Source organism: Schistocerca serialis, chromosome 9, assembly GCF_023864345.2.
Source record: "Schistocerca serialis cubense isolate TAMUIC-IGC-003099 chromosome 9, iqSchSeri2.2, whole genome shotgun sequence".
Classification (NCBI taxonomy): Eukaryota; Metazoa; Arthropoda; class Insecta; order Orthoptera; family Acrididae; genus Schistocerca; species Schistocerca serialis.
This window is the reverse complement of record NC_064646.1, coordinates 340,630,022-340,654,118: the sequence shown is the minus strand read 5'-3', so window position 1 is coordinate 340,654,118 and position 24,097 is coordinate 340,630,022. Positions and strand designations below refer to the sequence as shown.

Genomic DNA, 24,097 nt, shown 5'->3' with positions numbered 1-24,097 from the left:
ACCAGAATAAAATGCTGACCCATGTAAATATAGGATAAGGCCAGGAAGGAGACGACGAAGAAGACTGAGTCACAAAATGAAGATTCCTGCATCATTTTTAGTTTTGTTGCTTTCAGTCCAGTTTATTTGTTGTGCCTGTGCATTATACTAGTTTCTCCTTTGCATATATATTTATTTTTATGTTCTTAATTGTTGTTCAAGACGATAAGTTTTATTGCAGGTTCATCGTGCCTGTTTCCATGATAGTGTGTAATGACATCATGGCATATGTATTTGGATTCTTTTTCGGACGCACTCCATTGATTCAGCTCTCACCAAAAAAAACTTGGGAAGGTTTTGTGGGAGGAGGAATCTCTACAGTAATTTTTGGACTCATTGTATGTATAATTCAGTTGCATTTCATAGCTTCTTGTGCTCTTGTATTATGCTTTACATTAAAAATAAGAATTGTGTCTCTGTTATTAATGACTGAATAAGTGAATTACGTAGAATTTTCATTCCATTTTCTAATGTAGGTATGTTAAAATATCAACAAAACTTCTCTGTATTTGTCTTTGTAGATGTCATATGTGATGTGTCAGTATCGCTACTTCGTATGTCCAATTGAGTATAGTGAAGCTCTTGGCCGAATGACAATGGAATGTGAGCCATCACCATTATTTCGCCCTCAAGAATATACGCTTCCTGAATCACTTGCTGGGGTTTTGCAGTTGGTATGTAATAATAATGAACAATTGTTTCTGAGTATTATTATCTACATCATATGGTGGACAAGTTTTATGTGATAAGAGAAGTGGAACATATGTACTTTTAAGTGTAGCCCTTTTTCATGAAGTTTTCAAAGCACCTCTCTTTACATTTCAGTTTGGCATGAAGAACACAATAACGCTGTACCCTTTCCTTCTGCACTCTCTCTCAATGTCTATATTCAGCTCAGTCATTGGTCCATTTGGTGGCTTCTTCGCAAGTGGATTCAAGCGAGCTTTCAAGATAAAGGTGAGAGCTATAGCAATACAATTCCAGTAAAGTTATTGCCAAATGCCATTCCCACTATTCCCTGTCCCATTATTACAAAGGCAGTTTGTTGTTGGGATAGGGTCATGTCATTGAAAGAGACACAGTATTCCTTTATTTTCTATTTCTGATGATGTGTCACAGAGTTTCACTATTTGGAAGTTCAAAGCAGTTGAAGTACTACCAATATTTCTATTCCTTTCATTTCAGCTTATTTACATATGGCCATCCATATACAATTTGAGTATTGCAAGGATGAGATATTTCAACAGAGAATTGAAGCTCTGTTGAATTTAACTTCATTTAATATATGAAAATTCACAAAAATTTCAATCCCGGTGATAATAGAAAAGTTAGTAGTAACTGAAGAATTGATTGAGTGTGTAAAAATATTTACTACTTTGTTTACAGTAACCATTAAAGTAGCAACAAGAGGAGAGTTTGGTATTCCATGAATAAAGGAGACATTAAGATGCAGACAGGCCAACAAAAAGACTGCTATAGATTTGAGCTTTTGGCCAAAAGGCCTTCTTATATCTTAGGAAACACACTCAATCACTCTCCAGCAGCAGTAGTAGGCTCTATCTGACTCTCATATCATACCCATATAATGTATGATGATCACTTTAGAACCTCTTGTTGACAACTTTTTAAATAACTAGGCATACTGACAAAAGGTTTGTAGTATGACTGCCTCGTACATTTGTTGCTCCGCAGCTCATAGAAATTATGAATAAGCCATATTAATCGACAGTTGTTTCACATAAGGTTCTTGTTGATAGTAATTTATTTTACAGGACTAGCTTCAGGCATTGCTCATGATCAGCAGTATGTTGGAGTAATGTTCTCTAGTGTATGCCAATGAAAATACGTCATAATATTCGTGTAATAATATGATTACTTGCATTATATGTATACATATGTAATCAGCATAAGAAATTCCTCCCTTGTTCATGTACCAGGTTAGTAGTTCTGTCTGTAGTATACACAAATAAAAGCTTCAGTATCCATGAACCTGATATAAGGTAAAAATGAATGTTCTGTGTCCATTTAGCAAGACAATAGTACAATAAAAATTATAACTCTTTTGCATGAAACGGAAATGAGTTCAACAATCTGCGTTCTAGTAAAACTGTAAGATGATTCTTATTAGTTCACAGTTTCTGTTCAGTAGTAGAATTCTATAACATGTAAAATACAAGATTTGAAACGAGAAGTGCAAAATCTCATACTGCAAGAAATCCATGTTCTCTTGTAGATAAGGCCAAAAAATCGTTTATTTACTGCAATATTACTGTTAAATTTTCTATACTGTGTGTGTGTGTGTGTGTGTGTGTGTGTGTGTGTCACACGCACGATCACACACATTATTTACAAAGGAATTATGTTTCCCACAATCTGCAAAGTTTTTGTATGGAAAAATTAATATTGAATTGTGATCAAATCAGGCATATGAAGAAAGATACCAGCTGGTTATAATTAAACTCATGATGTTCAGAGTGCTGCAGCACAGGCTCTATATATCGCAAGGTGCTGAAACATCATAGGTATGTTCATTTATCGTTGTGCTCACGGTGTATGCTGAAAAAATTAATAGCTCCAGTTTCTGACCACCAGATGAAAGTGTGCTGATGTAAGCTGTCAGAATTTGAAATGTTTCCTGTTTTCACGTCAGTATGCTGTATGTCATTTAGTGAAACATGTTCCTTCTTTTTGTGAAGTCACTATCGGTGTAAAGGGTTATCAAGGTTGAAGTTTTCTTGTAAAACAGAATGGCAGTTGAGAGGAAACACAGTGTTTTGCTGGTAAATTTGTTTTATCAGAAAGGCAGCAATAGCAGTGCTGCATTGTGGGAATTTCGCCGACAGAACCAGCTGCGAAGAGGCCCCATGTCAATAAAAGAAATTTGAAGAAACAGGTGAATTAGGTGGAACAGCAGAGACAGGCAAGCACCCCATTCCCATGACAGTTGATAAAGTTGCTGCAGCTATAGCTGATCGTGCAGCACGTGCCTCAAATTCTGGAGCCAGTGCTCGAGCTGTGTCATGGGAATTCTCTCCTCACATGTCAACTATTCATAAGATTTTGTGGTACATTTTTCACTGGCATCCCTACAAAATTCAGAATGTGCACCAAATGAAGCCCCAAGTTAGGCCTCAATGCAGTGACTTTGCCCTTCGGATTTTGGCATGCATGAAAATGGATAACAGGTAGCCACAGAATATTCTTTGGATGGACGAGACAGATTTTATTCTGCACAGTGCTGTAAATGCATAGAACTGTCGTATATGGGGTTCTGCTCCACCATGTGCTGTGCAGGAACATCCGGTGCACTCAGCCTACGTGACTGTGGTGTGGTTTCACAAGCTCCTTCAGTCTCGGTCTGCTTTTCTTCAAGATGACATCTTGAGGACGTGTTTGCTGTACAATGACATGTGCATGTTGTAATGACCTCCATATGCAACATGTGATTCTTTTGAAAGAAGACAACTGTGTCCACGCTACTATTTTCATGCTGTATGATGTGACATCACAAGTCACTTGCCATGTGAAAAGTTTGGTTCAAGAAATCATCAGTAATGACTGCACCATCTCTGGGCAATGTCAAGAGATGTGGCCTTCCAGATCCCCTGACCTAAATCCATGTGATTTCTGGTTGTGGGGATATCTGAAAGATCATATCTATCAGGGATCTATCCAGACTCTTCCTGCTCGGAAGGATAGCATATGATGACATATTGATCTGATAACACCGGATGTGCTGCGAGCAACAATCAACGATGCTGTGTTATGGATGCAGCATATTGCTGAGTTGTGAAACCATATTGAACACATGTTGTAATTTGTGACCATATTCTAATAAATATAAAGAACCACTGTTATGTGTTTGATCATTCCTCCCCTTTTCCTGCACCCATACCACATCCTTATTGCTGATAGTGCCATATTTTCAACTGGCATACTCCATGAGTGCACCGATTTATTAACACACCTACAATGTTTCAGCATCCTGCGACGTATACAGCTCACACTGCAGCACTCGGAACACTGTCAGTTTAATTATAACCAACCAGCATCTTTCAGTTCATTGGTCCATATTCTGTGACTGTTCACAAAATTGGCAGAGTCATTCCTGAGAAACATAACATCGAAAATTATAGAAAATACGTCTGTTAAAATTATAAGAAAATCTCAGAATTTTTTTTAGAAAACATGAAGGTAAATAGAAAATATATGCAGATAGCAGGATGCAAACCATCTACATTTAAATTCACAGATCCACACCTCTAGCCACTAAAGTGAACTGGTGTTATGTGAGTGTATGTTTGGTATCTGTGGCTGCTGATAATGCCATGGCAGTGGAGGGCATGGAACCAACAATGTGGGCAACCAGCAAACCGTATGACAGCCATCGACAGGGGCGCCCTTGCCATGTGTACTGGAGAGAGGCTCTGGTTTCTTAAGCACCAGTTTAAGATGGCCACTGACTCTAGTCAGTTGCGTGTTTACTAGCTGAGCGGCTTGACATCTGGATATTCAATCACTTTAGCCATTTGCGTGTGTAGGGGGATCTCTTCTTTTGATCTCTTGATTACATGTGCAGTTGATGTTCTGATCTCAACTGGTTTTTGCCCTTCAGATGTTACAATTCCCACTGTTGATGTCTTGGTGCATCTGGACATCATAAAGTATGTCTTTGATGTTATGATGTCCTAAAGGCTTTAACTCTGATCTGTCAAATAAATGACATTTAATTATAACAAATTGTACCGTTGATGCTACATTTCTAATAACTGTTTGATGTGACACTGCCTTGAAATGGCATAATTTTGAAACACATATACATAATACGAAAACAGTGAGCTCGTAACTCCACAAACGTCAATAACACCCAGCATACCTGACATGACATTTTCCAAAATTTTGAAAAAGAGTGTGTTTCAAGGAGGAGAGTTCCTCCAGGTGCAACCCCACCATTGCAGTAAGTAAACAGTTGACCAACCACAGTTTGTGTTTCACAAAAGCCACTGTGCTGAAGCCATTATGTTGTTGTTGTTGTTGTGGTCTTCAGTCCTGATCTTGGTTTGATTCAGCTCTCCATGCTACTCTATCCTGTGCGAGCTTCTTCATCTCCCAGTACCTACTGCAACCTACATCCTTCTGAATCTGTTTAGGGTATTCATCTCTTGGTCTCCCTCTACGATTTTTACCCTCCACGCTGCCCTCCAATACTAAATTGGTGATCCCTTGATGCCTCATAATATGCCCCACCAACCGATCCCTTCTCCTAGTCAAGTTGTGCCATAAATTTCTCTTCTCTCCAATTCTGTTCAATACCTCCTCATTAGTTATGTGATCTACCCATCTAATCTTCAGCATTCTTCTGTAGCACCACATTTCGAAAGCTTCTATTCTCTTCTTGTCTAAACTACTTATCGTCCATGTTTCACTTCCATACATGGCTACACTCCATTAAAATACTTTCAGAAACGACTTCCTGAGACTTAAATCTATACTCGATGTTAGCAAATTTCTCTTCTTCAGAAACACTTTCCTTGCCATTGCCAGTCTACATTTTATATCCTCTCTACTTTGACCATCATCAGCTATTTTGCTCCCCAAATAGCAAAACTCCTTTACTACTGTAAGTGTCTCATTTCCTAATCTAATTCCCTCAGCATCACCCGACTTAATTCGACTACATTCCATTATCCTTGTTTTGCTTTTGTTGATGTTCATCTTATACCCTCCTTTCAAGACACTGTCCATTCCATTCAACTGCTCTTCCAAGTCCTTTGCTGTCACTGACAGAATTACAATGTCATCGGCGAACCTAAAAGTTTTTATTTTTTTTTCCATGGATTTTAATACCTACTTTGAACTTTTCTTTTGTTTTCTTTACTGCTTGCTGAATATACAGATTGAATAGCATCGGGGAGAGGCTACAACCCTGTCTCACTCCCTTCCCAACCACTGCTTCCCTTTCATGTCCCTCGACTCTTCTAACTGCCATCTGCTTTCTGTACAAATAGTAAGTAGCTTTTCGCTCCCTGTATTTTATCCCTGCCACCTTCAGAATTTGAAAGAGAGTATTCCAGTCAACATTATCAAAAGCTTCCTCTAAGTCTACAAATGCTAGAAACTTAGGTTTGCCTTTCCTTAATCTTTCTTCTAAGATATGTCGTAAGGTCAGTATTGCCTCACGTGTTCCAGTGTTTCTACGGAATCCAAACTGATGTTCCCCGAAGTTGGCTTCTACTAGTTTTTCAATTCGTCTGTAAAGAATTCGTGTTAGTATTTTGCAGCTGTGACTTATTAAACTGATAGTTCGGTAATTTTCACATCTGTCAACACCTGCTTTCTATGGGATTGGAATTATTATATTCTTCTTGGAGTCTGAGGGAATTTCACCTGTCTCATACATCTTGCTCACCAGATGGTAGAGTTGTGTCAGGACTGGCTCTCCCAAGGCTGTCAGTAGTTCTAATGGAATGTTGTCTACTCCCGGGGCCTTGTTTCGACTTACGACTTTCAGTGCTCTGTCAAACTCTTCACGCAGTATCATATCCCCCATTTCATCTACATCATCTTCCATTTCCATAATATTGTCCTCAAGAACATCGCCCCTGTATAGACCCTCTATATACTCCTTCCACCTTTCTGCTTTCCCTTCTTTGCTTAGAACTGGGTTTCCATCTGATATTCATGCAAGTGGTTCTCTTTTCTCCAAACGTCTCTTTAATTATCCTGTAGGCAGTATCTATCTTACCCCTCGTGAGATAAGCCTCTACATCCTTACATTTGTCCTCTAGCCATCCCTGCTTAGCCATTTTGCACTTCCTGTCGATCTCATTTTTCAGACATTTGTATTCCTTTTTACCTGCTTCACTTACTGCATTTTTGTAATTTCTCCTTTCATCAGTTAAATTCAGTATCACTTCTGTTACCCAAGGATTTCTACTAGCCCTCGTCTTTTTGCCTTCTTGATCCTCTGCTGTCTTCCCTACTTCATCCCTCAGAGCTACCCATTCTTCTTCTACTGTATTTATTTCCCCCCATTCCTGTCAATTGTTCCCTTATGCTCTCCCTGAAACTCTGTTCAATCTCTGGTTTAGTCAGTTTATCCAGGTCCCATCTCCTTAAATTCCCACCTTTTTGCAGTTTCTTCAGTTTTAATCTACAGTTCATAACCAATAGATTGTAGTCAGAGTTCACATCTGCCCCTGGAAATATCTTACAATTTAAAATCTGGTTCCTAAATCTCTGTCTTGCCATTATATAATCTATTTGAAACCTTCTAGTATCTCCAGGGTTCTTTCATGTATACAACCTTCTTTCATGATTCTTGAACCAAGTGTTAGCTATGATTAAGTTATGCTCTGTGCAAAATTCTACCAGGCGGCTTCCTCTTGCATTTCTTAGCCCCAGTCTGTATTCACCTACTATGTTTCCTTCTCTTCCTTTACCTACTGTCGAATTCCAGTCACCCATGACTTGATACATTTCATCAACTTCTTCATTATCTGCAGAGCTAGTTGGCATATAAACTTGTACTACTGTAGTAGGCGTGGGCTTCGTGTCTATCTTGGCCACAATAATGCATTCACTATGCTGTTTGTAGTAGCTTACCCGCACTCCATTTTTTTATTCATTATTAAACCTACTCATGGATTACCCCTATTTGATTTTGTATTTATAACGCTGTATTCACCTGACCAAAAGTCTTGTTCCTCCTGCCACCGAACTTCACTAATTCCCACTATATCTAACTTTAACGTATCCATTTCCCTTTTTAAATTTTCTAACCTACCTGCCCGATTAAGGGATCTGACACTCAACACTCCGATCCGTAGAACGCCAGTTTTCTTTCTCCTGATAACGATGTCCTCTTGAGTAGTCCCCGCCCAGAGATCCGAATGGGGGACTATTTTACCTCCTGAATATTTTACCCAAGAGGACAACATCACCGAGTGAGGTGGCGCAGTGGTTAGACACTGGACTCGCATTCGGGAGGATGACTGTTCAATCCCGCGTCCGGCCATCCTGGTTGAGGTTTTCTGTGATTTCTCTAAATCACTCCAGGCAAATGCCGTTCCTCTGAAAGGGCACGGCTGACTTCCTTCCCCATCCTTACCTAATCCGATGAGACTGATGACCACGCTGTCTGGTCTCCTTCCCCAAACCAACCAAGGACGCCATCATCATTTAACCATACAGTAAACCTGTATGCCCTCGGGAAAAATTATGGCTGTAGTTTCCCCTTGCTTTCAGCCGTTCGCAGTACCAGCACAGCAAGGCCGTTTTGGTTAGTGTTACAAGACCAGGTCAGTCAATCATCCAGACCATTGCCCCTGCAACTACTGAAAAGGCTGCTGCCCCTCTTCAGGAACCACATGTTTGTACAAGGCATAATAGAAGTTTTAAATAATTAATTATGTTGTCAGTACAAGCTGTTCGACTAATTCATAGGCAGACATCATAACTTTTGCAAAACGAATAATTACATTAGTTTGTGATCTGTATTTTATGTGAATCAGTGGGTAGAATGAATCCTTTTTTGAAGGTGGCAGAGTTTTGTTCTAGTGTAGGAACAACAGCAGAAAAATAGTAACTGGTGCTTTGCGAACTACAAATGGGCTTGTTTGAAACTTAGAAAAAACCCAACTAATCCAGGTTTTTTGTGAAAACTTCTCCCACCTAAAGTTAACCTTGTGTACTATTAATAAATTATAATTGACATAGAAAGTTCTAGGTTGTCAGGTGTGCATCGTGAAACTTAAACTAAAGAGAGCATATAGCCAATCTGCTAAAACTCTTAGGTTCAGTTACTTCCATCATAAGAGTAACTGCCAGCTTAAGTAAACATGTATGTTGTCTGTTTTTGTGTATTTAATACTTGCTGACAACCCAGTATTGCACTGGAATTAATTTTGCCAATTTTCTGTTAGAAATGAAAACAAAAGATGAAATGTTTTTCAAGTGAAATATAGAAACAAATTCACTGTGCATCATGCAATAACATATTTGTGGAGGTATAATAAGCAGCATAAGTGGATACTGTGTGCGTAATATGTTGTGAGTAGAGTTAGTGGAAAAGAAGTAATAAATTTAAACTTCATGCATCCTGTGGAATTTTTTGCGCATCTCATTGTTTACAGTGTCATATCTCCTTAACTATATGTGGTAGCTTGATACATTTTTGTAGGTGCATTGAGTGGCATATGTGGATACTGGAGGACAGTAGGTTACTGTAGGTTGGGGCTGGGATAATTTTGGGAGATATGTGTTGTAAGGATAATTCCCATCTGCACAGTTCAAATAACATAGAGATGGAGGAGGGAGGATTCACATGGCTCAGGTAATGAAACAGCCATTGAAATAATTGCTGTACAGATGGGAGTTAGCCTTGCAACACATTTGCCAAACCTGAAAGTAATCCAGCCCCCACCTATAGTAACCTGCTGTCCCCACACCATCCACCCAACAGGTTCCACTCCCTCTGTCCTGTCACCTCCCCTTTATTCATATCTTTCACCATGCTCTCTGCCAACAACCTACTCATCCATCCCCTTCCCTTCATTCTTCACCCCCCCCCCCCCCCCCCCCACTTCCTCCCCATCACCCAGCCTCCCAACACTGTGCCATTCAACAGTTTTGTCCTTACACACTGCCCCCAACAGGACTCTTCTCTCCCCCACACCTGTACCCTGCTATCCCTTCCCCTTCCCTTTCCCCTTGAGATTGTTACTTCCATTCCACATGATAGTTACATTCCAGTCCGAGTTGCCAGAGATGGTGGTCACGCGTACGTGAGGTGTACTTGCTCGTGTGTGTGTGTGTGTGTGTGTGTGTGTGTGTGTTTTTCCTTTGCTGACGAAGCCTTTGGCTGAAAGCTAAAGTGTGTCTTTTCATTATGCCTATCTGCAACTCAGTGTTTCATCTTTACAGTGAGTAGCACTCTATCTTTCCCTTGTACTGCTAATATTCCAACCTGGAGTTTCCTTTGTTTTCTTTCGCATACATATGTCCCTTTTTATAATACATATGTCCCTTTTTATAATACATATGGATCCTATGCAATAAATGTTTGGGTAACTCCTCATGTAAGCAAGCAGTATTCATTGTACAAAAGAATTGTGTGCTCTGTTCACTCATATACATCTTGCAGTCTTGTGTTTAAGTAGCTGACAATATTAACCCAACTTCACATACATTTAACCAGATATGAAATTTACAGTGTACAATGCATTACAGTTTCGGATTTATAGAGACATTCATTAACACAGTACTAGAAGGAAGGATAATCTTCTCTGACCTCTAGTGAATGTAACTTTTGTAGACATTTTAGAAGTCTATTTTGTTAGCAATTAGTGTACATAACACGAAGCCACCACCAATTACATTAGTGATACATCATATGGTTAAAATAAATTTTATCTAAGTTAATAGCACTTGGTAGCTTATAGTAAATCATAATGACACACTGTGGTCACAGGTAAAAAGTAGATTTCTTGTAGATTTTTTAGGGAGGAAAAAATTCTTGTAGGTTATTTAGGGGGGCGGGAAGGCAAAGAACAGAAAAAATACTCGTTTTGGAGTCATTTTTTGACATTATCTTCTGGTCCCCAGCCTAGCCTAGCCCAGCCCCTACCCCCTACCTCCTACTCCCTAGCCCCTAACCGACCCTAGACCCTAAACCCTAACACTAAACAATAAAATTAAAACCTAACAGTAACCCTCCCAGTCGCCACTCTCATCCTGCACTAGTGCTGGTGTGTGTGTGTGTGTTTTCTCCAAGGAATGCATGTCTAATTCATAGACCATATTATTATCCCAGGAAGAGTTTGCACATTACACTACTCAGAGTCTCTCTACCACTGTCTTTCTTCCCATTCTGTAAGTTCCCATGTGGGCTCTAGGGCTAGAATAGGACCAAGGTATTCCTGCCTGTTGTAAGAGGTGACTAAAAGGAGTCAAAAACATTTTGACCTTTATGTGATGATCCTCTGTAGGGTTTGAACTCCAGTCTTCCAAATTTTACCGAAGAGCGGGCCAATTGTTACTTAGATGGTGCGTCATGTCCATCGTGCACGGAGATCTTTGGCCCACTTTATCATCGTGGATTTTCAGTTCCGTTCATTCTCCACCTTTTGGGTGTGGACGCCTTCCTGGGTGTGTTTTCCTCCATCCATTATGCAGTGTCATTTTGTGTTTCGTTGATGACCATGGACTTCTGTGCACCTCATATCCAGCACGGTAGCCAGTCTGTTGTTGTGGGGCCACCATGTACCCTGTTGGTTGTAGCCTCCTGACCACACAGAGATTGCTCTGCTGATGCCTGCGCTGTTAACTCCCCATGTATGTCAAGGAGTAGAGGCCCGTCACCCTGGGACATCGGGACTCCCGGTAATCGCCATCCTGCCAGCTGGCCTTTGCTGCAGCTGGGTGGCACCTGTGGAGAGGACTCCTGGTCGGAGGGGGTGGCATCAGGGCGGATGACACACCATGAAGCATACTACGTCGTCTCTTGCTGGTGGTCCCACACTAGCAGTCACTAAGCAGTTGAGGTCTAACTTCAGTGCAGAGAAATATGATCCCAAATCATTCCCCTCCCTGGTCACTCCATGGGAGTAACACCAGGCTAATAATGGCAGTGAACTTTATTCACCTCGTTACCTTGTATGTACGAGAGTTGATGGGGAATCTTTCATGTCAATGAAGCCTCAGTTTTTTGTGGAGCATTTAGAAGACAAGTTTGGGGAGGTGGAGGGATTGTCCAAAATGCGATCTGGGTCAGCCTTGATAAAAACAGCATCTTCTGCTCAGTCATGGGCATTACTCGCCTATGACAAGCTGGGGGATGTTTCTGTTTCCGTCACACCCAATAAGAGCTTAAATATGATCCAAGGTATTATATTCCCCAGGGACCATCTTTTGCATTCTGATGAGGAGCGGCGCGCCAACGTAGAGCGAGGAGGTGTTCATTTTGTCCAGCGCGTCCATCGCGGTCCGAAGGATAATCAAGTTGCCACTGGTGCCTTCATCTTGGCCTTCAAGCGTGATGTCTACCGCTGTGATGTGAAACCATATATCCCTCCCCCAATGCAGTGTCGTAAGTTTGGGCGTATGTCTTCCCGCTGTACTTCCAGCTTCATCTGTCAAGATTGTGAATGTCCCAATACCCTTTGTGCCCCGCTCCCATCTGTGTCAACTGCGGAGTGCGCCATTCCCCTTGCTCACCGGACTACAGGATTCTACACAAAGAAAGGAAAATAGTGGAATAAAAGACACTGGACCGACTGACCTACACTGAGGCTAAGAGGAAATTTGAGAGGCTACATCCTATGTGTATGACATGCACTTATGCCACCACTACAACAACAGTTTTAACACCTTTGGTTCTGCCGTATACCGTTGGCTCTCAGAGCCGTCAGACTCCACCTGCCCCTTGATGGTGGGGAGGGGGGCACTTCTGTCCCTGTTGTTCCTGCACCACTTACTTCCAGAGCAACGCCCCACCAACTATCGGTGACATCAGCCCCCAATTCTCAACCGGAGAAGCGCAAGTCTTTTTCTGCTCCTGTCTCTAGGAAGGGGTCCCTTGGGTCGCTCCCTTCCCACGTTCCTACCAGGGCGAAGCAGACACTCACTAGTGGCTGAAGCACCCACAGGTAGATGGTCGTAGGGCTTCCCGGTCCTCTTCAGTCCCTGAGACTGAATCAGTGAAGCCCTCCCAGCCGACCTAAGGAGCACCGAAGAAACCAAAACAGCAAAAGACCCCCAAGAACCAAGTAAGTGCAGTGGCACCCACACCACCACTACCTACAAGCTCTGCATCTGAGGATGAAGTGGAGATTCTGGCATCTGCTGAGGATGTAGATCTCGCTGGGCCCTCAGACGCAGTGGATGTGGATCACACAGGTACTCAATCAGTGGCAGGAGGTGACCCTGAGGTGTAAACTGCCTCGTGGATCGTTTCATGCCTTCCCAGTCCCACAATAACGTCATCCTCCAGTGGAATTGCTGCGGTTTTTTCCACTACCTGGCTGAGCTAGAGCAGCTGTTAGGCTTTACACCTGCTTTCTGCATTGCCCTCCAGGAAACCTGGTTCCCAGCAATGCGGTCCCCTGCGCTCCGCTGCTGTAGGGGTTATTAAAATAACCATAGCGAATTATATGAGTGGGGTCTCTGGAGCCAGCTCCAGATTTTTGTCCAAAATTTCATGTCATTCCATACTTTCCGTGTCCAAGTTGGTGCCTGTCATAGTTCCCCCATATCCAGGAGATTGCGGTACTGCAGGGCTCTGTATTAATTGTACCTCTATTTTTACTGGCCATTAATGGTCTAGTAGCAGGTGTAGAGCCACCAGTCTCACCATCTCTGTATGCAGACGACTTCTGCATTTCGTACTGGTGTTGCTGAGTGGCGCCTACAAGGAGCTATCCATAAAGCACAGTCATGGACTGTAGCCCATGGCTTTCAGTTTTCAGCTGCAAAGTCATTTGCCATGCACTTCTATCAGTGTCATACCATTCATCTGGAACCATAACTTTACCTTAAGGACGATCCCCCCACTGTAGTGCAGACATATCGATTCTTAGGACTGGTTTTCAATGCCTGATTGACTTGGCCTCCTCACCTCAGTCAGCTTAAGCGGAACTGCTGGCAGCACCTCAATGCCCTCCGCTGCCTGAGCAACACCAACTTGTGTGCAGATCACTCAACGCTGCTGCATCTCTACGAAGCCCTTGTTCAATCCTACCTTGACTATGGGAGTCCGGTTTATGGCTCGGCAGTACCCTCAGCGTTGCGTTTACTTGACCCAGTGCACTGCTGTGGTGTTCGACTGATGACGGGAGCCTTTAGGAGGAACCTGATGACCAGCATACTAGTGGAGGCTGGAGTCCCTGCATTGCAGATTAGACATACACAGCTGTTTGCCAGTTATGTTGCACACATTTGTAGCTCTCCCTAGCATCTGAATTATCGTCTCCTTTTTCCAACTGTGGCAGTTCATCTCCCGCATTGGCGGCTGAGGTCAGGGCTTATGATTGCAGTTCGTGTCTGATCCCTTCTCTCTGAACTGGAGTCCTTCCCTTTACCACCTCTACACAAGGTCCATTCACATACACCTCCATGACGTAAACCTAGGCTGAAGCTCCTTCTGCATCTTTCGAATGGCCCTAAGGACTAACTTCACCCCGTGGCCCTCCGCTGTCGCTTCCTCTCGATTCTTGACATGTCCCAGGGCTCTTAAGTGGTTTACACCAATGGCTCGATGGCTGATGGTCATGTTGGCTTTGCCTATGTTCACAGAGAACATATTGAACAGCACTACTTGCCAGATGGCTGCAGTGTTTTCACTGCAGAGCTGGCGGCCCTGTCTCATGTTCTTGAGCACACCCATTCATGCCCTGGCGAGTCGTTTGTTCTCTGTACTGACTCCTTGAGCAGCCTACAAGCTATCGACCTGTGCTACTCTCACCAACCTTTGGTAGTGACCATTCAGGAGTCCCTCTATTCGCTGGAACAGTCCAGTCGTTCAGTGGTGTTTGTCGGACACATCGGCATCCCAGTCAACGAACTTGCTGACAGGCTGTCCGAACAGGCTACACAGAAACCGCATCTGGAGGTCGGCATCCTGGTAACTGAACTGCACTCATTATTATGCCGCAAGGTTTTTGGCTTTGGGAGACGGAATGGCATAACCTCAATGTGCACAACAAACTGCGTGCCATTAAGGAGACTACAAATGTGTGGAAGTCTTCCGTGAAGGCCTGTTGCAGGGACACTGTGTTCCTCTGCCGGCTCTGCATTGGTCACACTTGGGTGACCCATGGCTATCTCCTGCCCCATGAAGACCCACCTCAGTGTCGGTGCAGCACCCGGTTGACAGTGGCCCATATTCTGTTGCACTGTCCTACTTTGGCTCCCCTACATCATCATCTTTGGTTACCGGACTCATTACTGTTAATTTTAGCAGACAATGCCTCATCTGCTGATTTGGTTTTACGTTTTATACCCGAGTGTTGGTTTTATCATTCGATCTAAGTTTTGGCGCATGTCCTTTGTCTGTCTGTGTCCTCCTCCCTAGTGCTTTTAGGCTGTAGGTTTTAATGTGTTTGAGAGTGGCTAACTCATCCTTTTTATTCTCATGGTCAGCCAGCCATGGTAATTTGATCTCATGTTTTACTCTCTTATCCCTGTTTCGTGCTTCTCTCTGTGATGTTCTTCTCCATTTTAGTGTTCATTGTCCTTTATTCATTCTTGTGGTTTTTCCTTTCTTCCAGCTTTGTGTTGTATGTCTCATTTATTTTACTCTCACCTTTGTGGAATTATTTTAATTGGAACGAGGGACCAATGACCTAGCAGTTTTGTCCCCTCACCCCTCTTTAAACCAGCCAACCATTCTGTAAGTTCAAGGATGTGTTTGGCTGTATTGAAATTATAGCTATAAAACTTATTGACAACCTGCCTTAAGAAAGAAAGTGTTTGACAGATAGCAGAAGTGTTTTCAATTGCACATTAATGTTGTTTGTCCCTTTCAAGTCTGATAATGTAAAGGAATGTTTAAACAGAAATAAGCAAATAATTATAAGTGTGCAAAACTTAAGTACAAGAGTAACTTTCACGTGATATGTCACTGCCAAGTACCAGCTCAATGAAACTTGGACCATATGTAGGAAGAACTGCTACAGTATAGTACATAAGGGAACTGAAAGGACTATCCAAGGACATGAACAGAAAAGACACTTTTATTCAAAGATAGTAATTACACTGAAGTTACTGTGATTTATGATTGTCAGGACATAGTTCTTAATAAGGTGAGTGATAGCCATGGATCAGTGCATGCGCTGCAACATGCTCCCACGCTGCCCACAATGTTGGTAAAAGGTTCTTGTGGTAGTGTGTTCCAGTCTCCACTGGCACAATTGACAACTGTTGGATGGTTGTTGGCGCATGTGGACTGATGCAGTACTTCTCCCAACCACATCCCACACATGCTCAGTGGGATTTAAGTCTGCAAGAATAGGCAGGACAGTCCATTCGCTGAATATCCTGTCTTTCCAAGAGCCCATCCACCTGCACTCTTTGATGTGGTCATGGACTGTCATCCATAAAAATGAAGTCGGTGCAGAATGCATTACTGAAAAGATGCACGTGGGAAAGGAGTACAGTGTCATAATAACACTGACTAGCAAGTGCACTGTGTTCAAAGATTTGGAGGTCAATACAGCCATTCAACATTATGCCTCTCCACACTGTATCACCTGGACCACCAAAACAGTCATGTTTGACAATGTTCCTACCTCTCACCATATGAGAGTATGGTCCCAGAGATTTGTTGAACATGGTTGTTTTGGAGGTCCAGGTTTTACGATGTGGGAAGGCATAGTGGTGTGGGTATGCTCACCGGAAAAATTATTGTGATGCTGTAATCCTTCTCAATGTGTGTCTTATGGGCTGCATTTGGCCCTGACTTCATTTTTATGAATCACAATGCATGACTTCATCAAACAGTGCAGGTGTAGGAGCCCTTGAAATGAAAGGAAATTCACAGAATGGACTGACCTGCTCATTCTCCCAACTTAAATCTCGCCAGGCACATGTGGAATGCAATGGGGAGACACATTGCAGCATGTGTATATGCACCAATAACCATCCAGCAGTTTTCAGCTGCGTTAGTGGAGACTGGGATGCCCTGTCACAAGAACTCCTTGCCAACATTGCCATCCATTGTGATCACCCACCCTATTAAGAGACATGTTTCAAATTTTGTAATATTCGGGGGAGCATAATAAATAGCAGTGACTTCAGTGTCATTATTGTCTTGAAATATAATGGTCATTTCTGTTTGCATGTTTCTTTCAGTTACCTTCTGTACTAACTTTGGCAATTCTTTCTATGTGTTGTCCAAGTGTGACTGAGCAATGTTACTTGGCTGTGGCACCTCATGCGAAAGAGTGTTGGACAGCACTGTGTAATATATAATTGGCAGAGGCCACATCATAATGTGTATTATGAATGTACAATTCAGCTAAACGTAAGAGTTCCGAACTACTCACTAGTAACTAGACACCTAAAATTGCCCTGAATATCAAAGTTATTTTAAGAAATCATCTCTCTTTCTCTTGGAAAATAGGACTTTGGTGACATAATACCTGGACATGGAGGAATTATGGACCGCTTTGACTGTCAGTTCCTGATGGCAACATTTGTGAATGTTTACATTTCAAGTTTCATTCATACAGCTTCTCCTCAAAAATTATTACAGCAAGTAAGTTACATTGCATTCTTTCACTTACAGTTTTGTAGGTTCATATAGAGTGAAACTTTCTAGGTAAGTTACATTGTATTCTTCCATTTACTGTTTTATAGGTTCATATAGAGTGGAACTTTCTTGATATATAATTCTTTATTTTGTACCATTTCATTTTTTCAGGTTTACAACCTGAAACCAGAGCAGCAACTGCAACTGTTCTATACACTTAAAGAAACCCTGGAAAACCGTGGAATCCTTAATTTGCAGTAACATCTCACAGCGGAGTCATATAAAGTTGTATGATGAAGTATCCTAACTAATAAGCCACTTAATTCCTCCCCCCTTCCCTTTTTTCCAATTATTTCCCCAAAAAAAGTGCAATGGCTCTAAAAGTGTAGCAGGGCACCCATCTTCATCTCTCCCAGTGCACATGGTGTTCTTCACAGCTGTGACAGCAGTTCTCATGGCAGATACCAAACTATACATACATCAGTTCATTGTGTTCCAGGCCAGGTACCTTCATGTTAGGTACCAAACTCTGAACTATGTCATCACCCACATCTTTACCTATATGCACAAACCATCAAGTACACAGCTACTGTGAATTAAGATCTGCTTTTTTATGCAATCTTCTTTAGTGTTTTATAGGAACTATAACCAGAAATCTCTTTGCTTGCATAATGAAGTTATCTATGCATAACCATGTTTTGTTTGTCTCTTTGTATTTGAAATTTTCACTTTGTCCTCATTGTATTTGTTTTATATTTGCTGCTTATTGTGTGACATGCATCAGATGCCTGCCGCCCCCCCCCCCCCCCTCCTCATCTGTGCCCCCTCTTCCTGTCTCCCAAATATATCTCCTAATGAGTAGCTTGCAAGTTCAGTATGAGGAGAAAGAGAGAGTGGGAGAGACAGAGAATACAAAACAAGAAATTTATATGAAAGATTTGCTTTTCATTAATAATAAATTACTTTCCTACATAATTTCAGATGTTAGTTTATTCTGAGTAGTATGAAACATAAAATATTTGTCAGGTTGTGCACTTCTCATTGTAACAATGGTTTGAGACACTACAGGTGTCATGGAATTTAACATATGTTAACCATAATCTTTTTTCTGTTATGTTAAAGCTTATAAAAGCATAAATATTTCATGGAAAATTTTGATCTCTACTTGTTGTTGTAATTGTATGATTGGTTGTGAGTGGATGACTTTCACAGTTCAACATTTTTAACAACAAAGTTAACTGTTAGTGAGTCACAGGAAGGTTATCCTTCAATTGAAAGTTCAGGTCCATCCCACAAGAGCTGCTACACAAGAAAAGCTTTGTCTTTATGTTTTATTGATACTAATAAATTGTGAAAGCCAATCCATCCCCAGTTGAAACTGTTTGATTAAGACCATGTTGAAATGTGTGACAAATGTATATTTTGCATGCAGAATAGTGTTAATTAAGTTATAGTATTGATTGTTTTATTGCTGCTTGATTCCTGACTACAAGTAATTGGACTTAGTGTAACCTTGCGTTTTAGGTTTATATATTTTTTACATGGCTGGAAAGCTGTTTTAATAATAATATACTTATTTGAAAAAGAAGTGATTATCAGTTGACAAAAGATGATTAAAATTCTAAAATCATAATATAAAATTATAAAAAGGAATTTACAGACTGTAAGAACTCAGTAAAAAAACCTAGTCCATATGCATGCAGATTATAATAGAAGAGACATAGAGTAACTGTCTAGATACACAATTGAAATTTTTGGCACAGAAATTTGTCTGTCATAACAATTCCCCCAGAGTAACAATGTCCCCCACATCTCCATAGTAACAATGTCCCCCACATCTCCATCCCTGTCACTTTCTGCATATTATTCATTTTTATCACTTCTCTGTAACTCTTGAAAAAATAACTTTTGTTTAAAATTTTTGAGCTGTGCTGTATTCCTCATAGTGCTACCATCTATCCTTCATAACTATCCCTGCCTCCTTTTCTTACATGTCTTAGTATAATTTGTCTTTGATAACAAGTGAGCAGCTGCTTTATATTACTTTTGTAAGCCTTGGAATGCCTAATACCTACAGAGTTTTTTTTATTTTTCTTCATTGATAAAGATTGACTAATCTTCTATTAGCTGAAGCATTTGGATGTAGGAGATAGATTTGAGAAATTTTATCTGTAGTTTATAATTTTTTCTTTCGTATGACCACATTTAAAAAAATTATTTTGAAACAATATGATTCCTCTTAAGATTTGTATATGTGCACACTAATATGTGCCACAGATTCTTTGATTTTATTGTACAACAAAGTAAAAATGAAGAAACAGTATTTGCCTTTGGAAACATAACTGATTAATTCCACATTTAATTCAAGCTCTTAGCTCTCTAAGAATACTAGAGTATTTGAATGATGATCTGGAAATGTAATCGTGAATTGGTACTTATTTTATTGATACATATGGATGACATTCCTAAGCTGATTTTTTATCAGTATTTCTAACTTTATAAAAAACTTCGTTGAAGCCTTGCCTCTTTTGATCCTGACTTCTTAATTTGAGAGCAGTGTAAATAATTGAAGGGGGACAAAGAGTTTAACTTTTTCATATTGACAGATACTTAAAAATTAATTATACCTGCGTGCTTTAGTGCAGTATGCAAATGCGATTTGACCATTTGGTCCTAGACATTGCTGAATATAACTATCTCAGCATTTTATAACTCAATAGAATGAAAATTATTAAATCAGAGTAACGGTAATTACTACTTAGAAATATCTTCACCTCAGGTGAACAATTCAAATACAGTGCAGTAAGAGTGTCTCATCTACTGATTTTATATTTATGCACCAGGAGATCACTGTATTTTTAGGCCAAGTACAACTACTTCATTTCAAAATGCATTTCTCGTGGATGAAAAGACTGAAGGAAGTAATGAATTCATGTTTAATGTTCTTTTATTTAATTTGAAATTTTTACACAAAGTGCAATAATTTAATGTTCCCCATAAAATGAATGTTTAAATGTTTTGTGTGTTTGGATTTACTAATATTAATATTATTTATTACATTAATAAATGCAATATTGCAATTGACTGGAAGAAGGATTGACATCAAAAGTCCAGAATGGAAGGAAGGTAATTGGGGGGGGGGGGGGCTGTGAATCGTTAGATATTCAGTTTATTCAAGTAGAGAAAAACTGTCACAGTCAGTTTTAAATAATCTATAATCTTTCTGCTGGCTGTTTTGATGTTCTGTTCCTGTAGAAGTGTCTGTGTACAAGTCTACCCAAACCCTCATTCCAGTTTGGGAACTTGGAAGTAGCAATCGTTCATAACAGTCGTGTGCCCATAAATGTTACCTACATTTGTCTCAATGTCTGTATAAGTCGATGTGCTATTGTGTGATCCAATTATTACTCCTTAATTTTTATTATTAAACAAAGAATATCTAGTCAGTGTTTTTTGTTAGTATAGAATGAAATGCATGACATCTACAAGTATTATTCCAAAGATGATGTCTTATTATATGTGATGCGTGCATTTAGTTTTTAGATCTGTAGGGACCATTACTACCAAATTGACTCTGAATGTGGCAGTGTTGTGTGAATCCATCTTAGGTAGTAAGTGAAATGTGTTTTAGAATAAAGTCAATTTTATATGATTCAGATTATGGTCCATAAAAAAAGGGCAAGGTAGATGGCATTCACACATCTCTTCTACATAGCAATTTGCTCGTAATAATGCATATATTATGATGATATATTAGAGAGGAGATGTCTTTACTTGGTAGTACACGTAATTTTTACATGTTCTGTAACTGGTGTTTAAGCTGATGATAAATGTTTGTTGTTATATGTATAGGCATTTATATCAAATGTTAGTAATGTACCTGTATCTCCTGTTGTTAATTCAAATGTTTTATCTCCATTTTGTTTAATTTCTATTTCTGTGTTATTTTAATAAAGCATTCCAACAAATCATCTATGTATTATTTGATAGAATGTCCAGGATGGAATAACAAAAGTCCTGTCCCTGCCATGTCCCTGCACACTCCCACAGGTCTGCTACTGTGCTAATATCTCTGGCATAGGCACGTCCACAAAGCTCTCACTAAGTTAAGTGATTAATATTGAAATAAGAGCTAATTTAGTTAATATTACATTTCAGACTAGTGCATTAACTTCTTTGCTGGGCTATCTAATGAAGGTTTCACTTTTATGAGCATATTCAGATCGAAAAGAAAGTATTTCGTAAAGGCCAATAGTCATTAGCTTTGTTTACATTTAGGCATAAATTTCGGGCAAGTGTAGATGTTTATTTTTTTGGCTAGACTTTGCAGTTCAAAGTTAAATTAATTTGTGTCTGTCATACTGACTTTAGGTAGTTAATTAGGACTTTCAAAAGTGAGTTTCAAAGTTTATTTGCATTAGCATTTAGTTACGTGTTAGTACAGGCTGTGAAACATCAGTGGTCTTGTGCCAAGTTATTCTCTGCTTTTGTGTAAATTTTTCTATCAAATAATATGTGATAAATGTGGTGGTTACCATAGAAATCTGAAGGAAGGGGTGTTCTGTGAAGACTGTAGGTTATGGTTTCATTGGGGCAAAAGTAGCAGCGAGGAAGTATTGGTAGATTATGAGGCTCCTCCATGGCAATGTAGGTTATGTAGAAAGGACAGGAGGCAAAGATTTGTTGCCCTTAAGGCTGAATTAGAAAATGCGTATTTGGAATTATGTAGGCTAGGAGGGCAGGGGGGGAGGGCGGGGGGGGGGGGGGGGTGCAGGGAAAAGGTAGCAAGCAAAGGGTGAAAAAGGGAAACTGTTGAAAAAACTTTAGAAATTCTGTTAATAAATAGGTTTGGCTTGCTACCTGAAGTAGTAGAGGAAGGGCTTCATCCATATTAGCTGAATGTAGGTTGAAGCAGAATAGTAGCTTAAAGAAAAAAAGACAGGTCAGGATCAAATCAGAATAGAAAAAGAAGAATTCTGCTTCTAGGTAGCAGTCATGAAACCAAGTGCTAGCCTTAGCTAGGTGACAGAAAACTTAGGTCAGCTATGCAAGGACTTTGAGAAGGAAGATCAGGTAATTATAGTTGGGGAGCATGAAACAGCATGACTATGAATCCAAGATGTAGTATTAGGAGTGACCTGTACAAAATGGGCACACAAATGTGGGGTTTGTGGAGGTCTTTCAGCAACATGATCGGCCCTGGGTAAATGCTGCTCTAAGGCATGTTAACACTGAGCTGAAGAGGATGCTCCAGACACTGGCAAAATCTCACATGAGTGTTGTTCCAGTTGATGCTATTGGTAGGTGGGGATATGCTACACATGGCCTGCACCTAAATAGGAAGGGGAAGGGTAAGTTAGCTTCTCTATTAGCAGATACTGTAAGGGGGGCCACAGTCACACAAGGGATGATCCCTGCTGTTAATGGGACCAGGCAGACAGGTTTTTTTAGGTTAAAGCCAAAGTCCAGACAGACAGTAATCAAGAAAAATAGAATAAAAGAAGCTTCATGTACAGCAAATAGGGATAAAGCTAAGGGTAGTATCAATTCACTTCATCAAAACATCATGGGAATAAAAAATAAAGTAGATGAGCTGTTACTGTGTTTAGATGATCCCAAAAATAAGCATGAGATTGATATATTTTGTCTGTCTGAACACCATGTAACTGTGGAGATGGAAAGTGTCAATATAAATGGGTACTATTTAGCATCTTACACTTGCAAATCTAGCATGGATAAAGGAGGGTTGCCATTTACGCAAAGTAAGGGCATACAAAACAGTAGAAGTAAGCAAATTTTGTGTTGATCAGCACTTTGAAGTTTGTGCGTGTGAACTACAGCTAGATAATGTAGTGTTGGTATTAGCAACAGTGTACAGGTCCCCATTAGGAGATTGGGAGCTATTGACTCCATATTATGCTGTCTGTCAGACAAAAAGAAGTTATTAATCTGTGATGATTTCAGTGTAAACTTTCTAAGCAATTCTGATAGGAAAACTGAACTAGAAGTGTTATTAATGACATATAACAATTTTCCTACATGTATAGCTCAGGACAGTAGCACTCTAATAGATAATGTATTTGTGCAGCAAAAGGCTGTAAAACTGACACATGCTTTCCCTGTGATAAATGGATTATCAGAGCACAACTGATTAACTTACAAAGCTTAGCAGGGTGTTCAGTTCAGAAACCATTAAGTAAAAGTATGAGGCTGGTCAACCTGGTATCTATAGAGCACTACAGAGAAAGTTTAAGTAATGTTAACTGGGAATCTGTATATAATGAGCCAAAGGCCAGTGATAAATGCAAATTTCTTGATAAATTAAAATCCCTTTTTGAACATTGTTGCCCCAAAAAAATTACTGAATTTAACACCAAACAGTTTTCAAAGAAACCTTGGATTACGACAGGCATTTAAGTGTCTGCAGAAAGGAAAAGAAAATTGTATGAGCCAGCAAGAATTAGTAAAGACCCAGAAGTAATTTTACACTATAAAAATTATTGTAACATACTGAGAAAAGTTGTCAGAAAATCAAAAAATATATGTATTAGAGATGAAATTAGTAACTCGGGCAATAAAATGAAATCGGCATGAAATGTTGTTGGAAGAGAGACAGGAAAAGTAACCACTGGGGTAGATAGTATTACTATTAAAGAGAAAGAGACCATCTTAACCAACAGTACACAAGTAGCTAATGTATTTAACAACCATTTCTTAAGTGTAGGTAAAAAAAGAATTGATGAGAATAGTTCGAAAGAAAAAGCCATGCAGTACATGGAAGTCAGTTTTGAGAAATCCTAGTAAGATTAA

General features: G+C 40.1%; 1 protein-coding gene across 1 annotated transcript in view; it reads left to right on the top strand.

Annotated features, from left to right (window-relative positions):
- LOC126419907 (phosphatidate cytidylyltransferase, photoreceptor-specific) overlaps positions 1 to 21,256 on the top strand; it is a 111,858-nt gene extending 90,602 nt beyond the window's left edge. Inside the window, 5 exon segments of the mRNA XM_050087189.1 lie at positions 221 to 377; positions 561 to 713; positions 865 to 996; positions 17,159 to 17,293; positions 17,459 to 21,256. Coding sequence (XP_049943146.1) covers positions 221 to 377; positions 561 to 713; positions 865 to 996; positions 17,159 to 17,293; positions 17,459 to 17,548 — 667 coding nt within the window. The 3' untranslated portion in view covers positions 17,549 to 21,256.
- The last annotated feature ends 2,841 nt before the right edge of the window (positions 21,257 to 24,097 follow it).